The sequence below is a fragment of the Perna viridis genome, chromosome 12 (genome assembly GCF_037379345.1).
Source record: "Perna viridis isolate PV_CMFRI_1.1 ecotype Kerala chromosome 12, ASM3737934v1, whole genome shotgun sequence".
NCBI lineage: Eukaryota > Metazoa > Mollusca > Bivalvia > Mytilida > Mytilidae > Perna > Perna viridis.
In genome coordinates this window covers 21952380-21961686 of record NC_142456.1, presented here as the reverse complement: position 1 = coordinate 21961686, position 9307 = coordinate 21952380, and the positions used below count along the sequence as shown (strand labels likewise).

Here is a 9307-nt window from a genome sequence, read left to right as displayed (position 1 = left end):
CATGCACATTGACATTTCTTCGAATGGATAATGAAAAAGAAGTTTATCAAATTAGAAGTTCTAAATGTTCATAAAATTCATTTTAACAAATTTAACCAAATCCCACAAGAAAACATACAGGTATAGGCACAAACATTCCTGCTACACTAAAGCGATGTAGTCCAGACAATGTACTTGATGTACGTACGAGTCTTTTTCAATGCAGTGGGTATAGTTCCGCTTTTTACTCTTTGACCTAAAAGACGCTCTTACATGGAAACGCATGTCACCTGATCGTAATTCTGTTCCCGATTGGTCAAATACTGATAACTTTGTGGCGTTCGAAAAAAACATGTATCAAATATTGAAATTGCATGCCTTGTTTTATTTCCTTAATGAAATGTAGAAAATTACAAATAAAACAATAAAAAAAAATACTCAAATTTCACTGTCAGTTATCTTTTTTTTAAGTTTCAACGAAATCGGTTTAGTAATTTGTTTTGTCATGAAATGAAACGGTCATGATCATTGAACATGTTTTTTCCCTAAGGGAATGGATTTTTAGTGTATATTTAATCTTCAACAAGCTAGTTAAACAAAGTTACACTACCAGTGTACAATGCTTAGCTGAACCCACCCTCTGGCAGTTGATTTTTTAATGCCAAAATATGAGAAGTGATGATTTAGAATTACAGCTGATACCATTAGATTCATACACAAACGTGAGTGTCAAAGGTCAAAATCAAAACTAGTGTCAGGGACATAAATCAAGATCATTGCTCTTCCTCCCATGAAAAACCTAACTCAACTTCTTCCAATAAATGATTGGTATCCTTACTCTAAATTTTGGTTAAGTGTCGAATTGCACCACATTTCATACCTACATGTATAAAAGGACACACAGAAAAACCATACAAACTTTTTATTAAATAATTTTAGCACTTTAATTTCTACAATTTCTCTGTTATAGGTCCATCAGCACAGTTTTCCCCAAATTTAGCCATTGATTTACTGCATTTAGACTTGGCCCAGGTCATGGACAACAGCATTTAGTTACTCAGCTTGCCAATTGTCCCCTAGGCCTGAACCAGCCTACTTTTTTCTTCTTCCAGTATAACATCAGATTTTGCATGCATATTTTTACCAATTGTAGGTTAGATTTTTTTTTTTAATTTAAGGTTCATTCATTATTAACAATCTTTAAAAGAACATCAGACAAATTTATATTTCAGTAAGTTCATCTGTTGAATTAGAATATGTTAACAATTCACAAAACAAAATGAATTTGAATGTTTATGCACGTAAGTCAACCAAAATGCAGATTTAAAAAGAGAAAAAGCATGTAACTCTCTAACAAATATGTATGTACATGTATAAGTTTAACCCAGTTTTCCAGTTCCGTCTTAATAATAATAAATACATATTAAATGCATACATTTAGAGAAACACTCGTTCACATAAGCTGGTATCTCACTGTGTACTTATGTTTACTTCTTCAATGTTTCTAGTTGCACGAAGGCACAAATAGTCAAATCCACATGAAAAAATGCCATTACTCCTTTTTTTCTCATTTCCTTCCCTTAAAACCAGCATCAATTCAACAGTGTCATGATTTTCATATATAGTTTTGTTTTCTTACTCAATAACGGTCAGAAAAAGCCTGAATTATTGGAAATAATTTAACCATAGCACTTAATTTCAGAAAGGTTTGAAAAAATAATAATCATAGAATTAAGGATTAACCAATAACCACAGGAAAGTGATAAAACTGTATTGGAAGAGAAAAATGTACATTGATCTGTTCTGTTGGTTATTTAGTGATCGGCTTTGTTGCTATGGCAGCCTCTTCACCCATGGCCTTTATAAGTGTAATCTGAAAAGATATAACAAAAATGATTTTACAATCTCATCAAAGTAGAAATTGAGAAAATTGGAAGTAAACATTCACTTGTTGTAGTGTAACAGTAAAATGCAGAATTCTGTAATAAAGCAGATCAATTTTTTTAAAGTCATGTCCCGACTTTTAGACTTGATTTGATAAAGCAACAAATGATCGGATTAAAAAAATCACTTCAAGATTTGGCAGTTAGTTATATACAGCAATATGAAACAATATAAATAGACATGAAATTTTAATTTTCTTCTTTGGGTTTCCCCATGCAACATGAAAATTGAAGAAAGATCAGGACTTCCTCTTAAAAAAAGTAGCAGCCTTTTAAAATTCGATGGTACAGTCGAACCTTGGTAGCTCAAACTCCAAAGGACCATTAAAATGTGTTCGAATTATGGGGAGTTCGAGAAATTGAAGTTCGAATATTTCAGGATTTTTTTCTTTGCCTGTCTGAGTTCGTGGATCCTTTTCATTCACTTTCGGAAGATAATGTTGATTTGTGCATATTAAAAATGCTGTGTTCGCTTTTAAAAACGTTCAGAGTTCAAGTTCCTTGGCCAATAATTTGTTTTTAGCTGATTTTCTTTCATGCTTTCATCATACCGACTTTGGAACATTCTCGAACTTTAATCAGTACTATGTTAAGATCAAAATTACCTAATTAGTGATGACTTAAGTATTACCTGTAATTTACTAAAATGACAATGACTAATGATACGGTTTCAGTTTTTCACACCTTTTATTATTCAAGCTGACAAAATGGCTGACGAGTTCAAGTTAGTGATGGTTATTCTCTAAGATTTACTACTGAACAGACCGACTAGTCAGTTTGAGTGTTCGAGAAATCCATGGTTATTTATATAGGAGAAAATTTTTGTACTTTGAATTGTGTTCGAGCCATCCGAGTTTGAGCGAGAGAAATTCGACTGTATTTCAACACTTACTCATCTGAACCTTTCCTGCTGCATGAATGTTTTTTTTAATGATATGTTGATAAGATGGACCATATCAAATTGACCTGAAACTGATTTACTTCATAAGCATCCTGATAAAATTCAGCATCATGGCAATGTGATGCTATGTTGCCCTGGGAAGATCACTGCATATCTAAGCTTTTGCACCATTTAAGGTAGTAGACCTAGGGTAAGGGACACAACTCTTATAAATCATTGAAACGTTTGCATTCACCATTTTATACCAATATCATGTAAGCATCAAAGTAACCTGGACTGGTATCATTCTACTTCAAAGGGAAGCTTGAAAGACTGATGAAATTGCATATGATACAAACATATCACTGATTTGAAGTGTTATGTCCCTTACCCCAGGTCTACCTCCTAATGCTACATTTACCTTCCCTTACAGTAATAAGACAATATAATTACATACAAGACAGATACCATCTGTTAACTTACCATTATTGCCTCATCTTTTTCAAATTTCTCTCTAATTTCCTTGCCAATATCTGAATCAGGTACCCTAATGTCTTCACGAGTTTCACCATTGTCATCCATAAGTGAAAGAAAGTTGTCACTAATATCGACAAGCTATAATGAAAATATCAACAATATTAATACGATTTATCCACCAAAAAAGAAAATAAAAAATAGGGCTTCTTATGGCATACTTACAAACTCCTTCCTTACGAAAATAGTAAGGTGTAACCCAAAACATAGTAATTTAAGATGAAAATCGTCAAATTTTCTCTACAACTGATTTTGGCTTACTTTCAACATCTGAAATGGCATGAATGCAACATATTCTAAAATTGGGTGACTTCCGGTAGAATCTTGGATCCCTTGATATGATTACTCTTTTGTAACCATGATGACAAGTATATAATCAATCATAACAACTGGTTACCAGGAACAAGATCGAACAACTGGCAATGGCTATATATATATTGTTGTTTTGTAAATACAAATGTAGATATCGGGGCCCTGATAATGTACATGACCTATTTAGTCAATTGTAACGAATCCCTGTGTTTGAATCGAAAATTGGGTAATATTACATAGATTCAATACTAACTAATCATTTCATCTTTTAATGTAAACTTCCAGTTCTCATACAACCAAAAACACACAGACATGTGTACGATACTCTTTAAAAGGGATACATTTTATCAATCTATGGGTCGCTTATGATATTGAACAGGGAACCAGATTAGAAACCAGATTAAATAAATATTTATAGATATTGGGGCCCTGCAAATGTATATGACCTATATAGTCTTGTAACAAAGCCCCTTTGCCTGAATCAGAAACTGGGTAATGTTCAATGCTAACCAATCATTTCAAATAAACTTCTCATACTTATACAAGGAAGATACATAAACAGGTGTATGATATTTAAGAGGTACATATTTATCTCGTATGAAGCTAGAACTGTGACACTATGGCGGTAAACACGGCACAAATCTGCAGCATAATGTGAAGTAGTTGTTTACAATTATACAAATCATATGCGAATATATTAAAACTACTGAAATTACGAGTGCAAGAAGTTGCTAACCACATTAGCGACTTTAAAAACATCTGCAAATGGAAGATAACTCTGCTTTATGAGTAGAACCATACTGTTTTGATCTCAGTCATTTTAATGCATGTAAAAGTAAGCATTAAATAAAACACACAGCTGATACAGATCCAAGTAAATTATTTTCTTGATCAGAAATTGAATTTTTTACAAAACAAAATTTTTCTGATTTTTTTCTTTGGATAGTGCCGGAAAAATGTTTTTTATTGTAAAAAATAAGGCAAAACCATACATGTAAACAGGTCTGATATTCTTAAGTTCCCCAAAATTTTGTTTCATGGGACAGGGGTTTACATTTAGTCTGATCTTTCAGTTCACAGCTGTCAAACTCACTAAAGAAAGTACTTAATGTTCTGTTGTACTACAGTTTGTTAAAAGTAAAATTTTTTGTAGTATTGGTTGACATGAGATGGCAAGTTTTACAACAAAATTCATATTAAAAGTTTGTTTTTGTCTAGTGGTTGATCAAATCTGAATATTGCTACCAAAAACAATACTGTTGAAAATAAAATAGGTTGGACAAAAAAGTTGAAGATCAGCGGTCCTTTTCACAAAAAATCATAAGTGTAAATTTAGTCGTAAGTTATGATGTCATAGTCATAATAAGAGTTAAGTATTGTGACATCACAACTTAAGACTAATTTTACTCGTGCGATGATTTGGTGAAAAGGACTGCTGCAGTGGCAACAGGGTCTGTCAGATTACAAGAAACACATTTTTCATCAACCACCAACATACCTGGTAGTCTCTTCTAATGACATTAGGTACATTCATGTTGTGTGTAGATGGACAAATATCTTCTAATTTTTTTCCAGTAAATATATCTATTCCAACCAAATGAACCTACAATTAAAAGATACATGTAATAGAATGTAAGAGCAGCAAATTATGTTATGAAGGCCAAGAAAAAAATATGTCTGTTAACGGTTACCCTTTCTATCCCATTTTTTTCTGCCTACCATACAGGGCTTAAGCTACTTGAGTGAAACAGGGAGAAGTGAATGTGTACGTACATCATTTACTAATGCTTTTTAAAATTATATGTGTTATATGTTACTTACATGCACACAATATAAGCAAGCATTTTCATACATTGATTTTCTTTTATTGAGATAAATGTTACTTTTTCTTTATGCTACCTATGTAAGTAATTAAATATTTTGGACAAAATGAAGTAAGCCTGCTGACTGAATGATTGACTGTATCATTTTATAATGAAATTGAATTTCTAATCTATATGTCTATCCCTTGCCAAATTTATTACATAAAAATTAATATATGATTGAGCAAAGCTTCTTGCATTGCACTGTCCTATTGATTTTGTCTTTTTTAGCAGCACTGGAATACTAAACTTCAGGCAGTGACATTCTGTTGGAATTTTCAATTTGTTCTGTTTTTTTTCCTGATCCCACTAAATCTATGATTTCTTGTTCAAAATATCCAGTCTCTTGATATAAGTTGTTTAAGAGTATCAATAACCATGTTAAAATTTATTTCTGACAAATCAAGACCGCAACTTTATTAACTTATATTGTAGTTATTGGTACAAACTCATCTCAAGCTTAAGAAATGTTCCCTCGAAATGGAGAATTTATTGTTCTGTTATGAAACAGGAAGATCAAAAGAAATGCTTCAGGTTTTCTACCTAACTATCGATTGAGATCAATTTAGCCCAAGTCCAAAGAACCCGCAGAACAAATTTGCATGTTTCGAAATGAAATGTGAATGGCAAAACGTGAATTTAGTGCTAGAAACTTCATTTCTGGTCAACATAGACCCACCATAATTTATGTAGACTGCACTGAAGATTTTATGATTTTTACATTGACTCAGTCCAAATGTCTACTGCTAATTTCTTTTACTGTGAATTATCGAAAGCTGAGGTGAAAAATGTTCATTCTGTATCCTGTTTTAAACTTTTGAAACAAAAATGCTTGTAACCGATAATTCGATAGATTTCGAAAATTTGTTCAATTAATTTTCTCAAACGAGCGCCATTTTCGTTTTAATTGTTATCGGAAGAGAGATATACTGCTAAAAGATGGAGTACAGTCCTAATCATGAGCAATGTCTGAAAATGGGTGGGCGACTTCACTTCAAAGGGCAAAGTTAACGACTCCAGGGCGACTATTTCACATGAACCCCCAGTCGCACGAGCCCTGTACTATAGGACATTTTACTTGTATTTTTTGTTGAAATGCTGCTAAACTACTATTTTGCACAAATAAGCAATATTGAAGTCAGGCAATCCTCCCATAAGTGTCAATATAAAACAGTTTTAAAAATACCTACATACCTATCCTATTTTTTCTCCAAGGTAACCTTAAACATATGTATATATTTTTTTGGCCTAAAGGCACATGATAATACATGTAAATGCCATATATTTTCTTTCAATCACTTTAAGCAACAACTTTATTTGTTGGTTTGTAGATTTTTAACCTAAAGAGACCAGGTCGTTCAGTCCAGTCTTTCAGAAGGCTAGTCGGACAGTTGGATATCACCGTTGAAAATGTGACAGGACCGGTAAAACAATCTGTAATGCCAGACCGGAAATCTGGAAAATTTCCGATATTAGTCATTCTTGATTCAGGTCAGAATGGACGGTAAAACTTGGTTCGGTCCTGAAAATAGTATGTCATCACAGGACCAAATGTCCTGAAAATAAAAACTGAACCTTTGGAAAGACTGTCAATTAGGAAAAAAAAAAAAAACTGAAAAATGATGGTCCACGGCATCCAAAATGTCTTACAATGACAGATGGACAAGGTGATTCCAATATACATGTACCATTGAGCACAATATTTGTACCCTCACTGACCACCCACCTTTTACTAGACAACATTTAGGTCAAAATCTTACCAGGAATTCGTGATCAACATTTTTTTAAAAGTATGTTGACAGATAAGTTACTATATGTACAATGTATATGAACCTATTCTAAATCCTATATACAAACCTTAGCATGACCGTGCTTTCCAGTCTTAGAGGTTGACATTTCAACTATTTTACATGGACGATTTTTAATGACAACATGACCGTTCTTCCTAAGTGCGGAACACTGTTGTGGGTAGGTTTCAGATGACCCGGCATCTCCACTCTGGAAATCATGATCATCACTGACATCTGCCATTGTGGATCTGAAGAGAAAATATCTGATTTCTTTAAAACAAATCTTAATACATCGTTATATGCAATAAATATTTGGGTTAAGTGATTTCACACTTCAGTTCCTGCTACTTAAGACACAATTTTGTTAATGAAGCTTACCAAGATTTTAACTAGAAACTGTTCCTGAAATATGAAACAAATCTTAATATTTTAAGGTACATGTAGGTTGGTTGAGTGAAAGCCAGCAAGGCTGAAAAAAATATCAGCATACACTATAAACCAACATCTGATTTCTGTATGTTAGGTCATGACCCGCACAGCATTTTTGGAGGTTGGCAGGTATTCTCATTTTCAGTGTGAAGTCAAACTTCGATTTGATTGGTCAATTGATGAATTAAAAATTTATATTGACTGGAAGGCTTTTGAGGAACTACCAAATCTAAAGGCCGAGCTGGAAAATATCATATTTTTCAAGCGTAAATATCTTCAAATATAAAAATCAATTTTAAAAATATTTTGGATATCTGCTCAAAAGATCATTTAATAGAATTTTTACCAACAAAAAGATAACTGCTACAAATTAGATTTCAGGGTTCTACATATGTTAACCAAAGGCACATTTGAAGCTTCACCTTGCTATAAGAGTCCGGATATTACCTGTACATGTTTGTTCAGTGTTCATTCCACAAAATTGCAAAAGGGGTCACTGGCCCCCTTGACAGCATAACAGGGGGTCATTTCCAGTATAAAAAGGGCCATTATAGCAGTATTATAAGGGACCATTTTTAGATAACAGGAAAGATTCAACCAATAAATAAGTTAATCTCAGATTTGTATACACTTTATAGTTTCATTTTAGGTGAGATGTAACAGAGGTACATAAACTCCAAATGAATAAGAAGAAATAGTATGGCATTGCGTTGATTCAAATTGTAATTCAATTTGATGTTGCAGTTTGTTAGAATCTTTATATTCTTGTCTGGATTGTATCAAACCTAGTTCTACAACATGAAACCACGCATTTTATGTTTATCTTTCATGTTTTCACTGGATATTTTCATTTTTTGTTTTTAGTCAAAATGCGAGGTTTTATCATTGGACCTTAATTTCAAGATGTAAAAATCAACTTTAAATTCAGACATTCTAAGAATATTTTTTTCAAAAAAACTATATAATTACAAGAAAATGAAGTCAAATTTACCCCCAACAAACCTTGTTTGGAAGATAATATTCCCGAATTGAAACATGAAGTAATCCGGCCCAGAAGCCGACATCCTTTATGTTACAGTTGGCTGCATTTTCGGATCCATATGGTGAAACGAATTTTTATCATTTAAAGGTTAAAAGTTTTTTTTTCATTCCAAAAGCATTTATCACAAAAAAAAAAAAAATCACCACATGATTAAATCATTTTTAAATATATTTCACAGCTGAAAATGATGTGTGAATAAATTTTGTTGCGCCATTAAAATCCTAAATATTTGCCGATTGTTATTCGGAAATATGCTTCTCAGGACTTATCAATTCTGGTGTTCATAGAATCTTACATGCCCGGATTTAAAACCAAATTTGGATGTTTTTAATGGGATTTCTGCTTCTAGTAAGAAATTGATTTAACAGCCACGTCTTTTAACTTTGAACTTCAATCATTCTTAAATATTTTTATATGATATTATGTTACATCTAGACAAAAACATTCCGCAGGTCAATTCGCCAGAACATTACTCCCACAAAATAGCGTCCAATGATAAAACCTTGCATTTTGACTATAAACAAAAAATGAAAATA

The 9307-nt window shown here is 32.6% G+C and overlaps 1 protein-coding gene across 1 annotated transcript; it reads right to left on the bottom strand.

Moving 5' to 3' along the window:
* Positions 1 to 886: 886 nt before the first annotated feature.
* On the bottom strand, positions 887 to 7573 carry LOC148601686 (eukaryotic translation initiation factor 5A-1-like). The gene is made up of 4 exons (XM_088554618.1): positions 7368 to 7573; positions 5147 to 5251; positions 3286 to 3417; positions 887 to 1852 (listed from the first exon to the last, which is right to left on the bottom strand). The coding sequence occupies exons 1-4, from the start codon at positions 7539 to 7541 to the stop codon at positions 1790 to 1792; spliced, it is 474 nt and encodes a 157-aa protein (XP_088410744.1). The 5' UTR covers positions 7542 to 7573; the 3' UTR covers positions 887 to 1789.
* Positions 7574 to 9307: the final 1734 nt, after the last annotated feature.

Coding starts and splice junctions, on each gene's coding strand:
- LOC148601686 (XM_088554618.1), bottom strand. CDS start 7,541: ATGGCAGATGTCAGTGATGATCATGATTTCCAGAGTGGAGATGCCGGG. Junction 5,252..7,367: donor GAAAGCACGGTCATGCTAAG/GTTTGTATATAG, acceptor TTTTAATTGTAG/GTTCATTTGGTTGGAATAGA. Junction 1,853..3,285: donor AAAAAGATGAGGCAATAATG/GTAAGTTAACAG, acceptor ATATCTTTTCAG/ATTACACTTATAAAGGCCAT.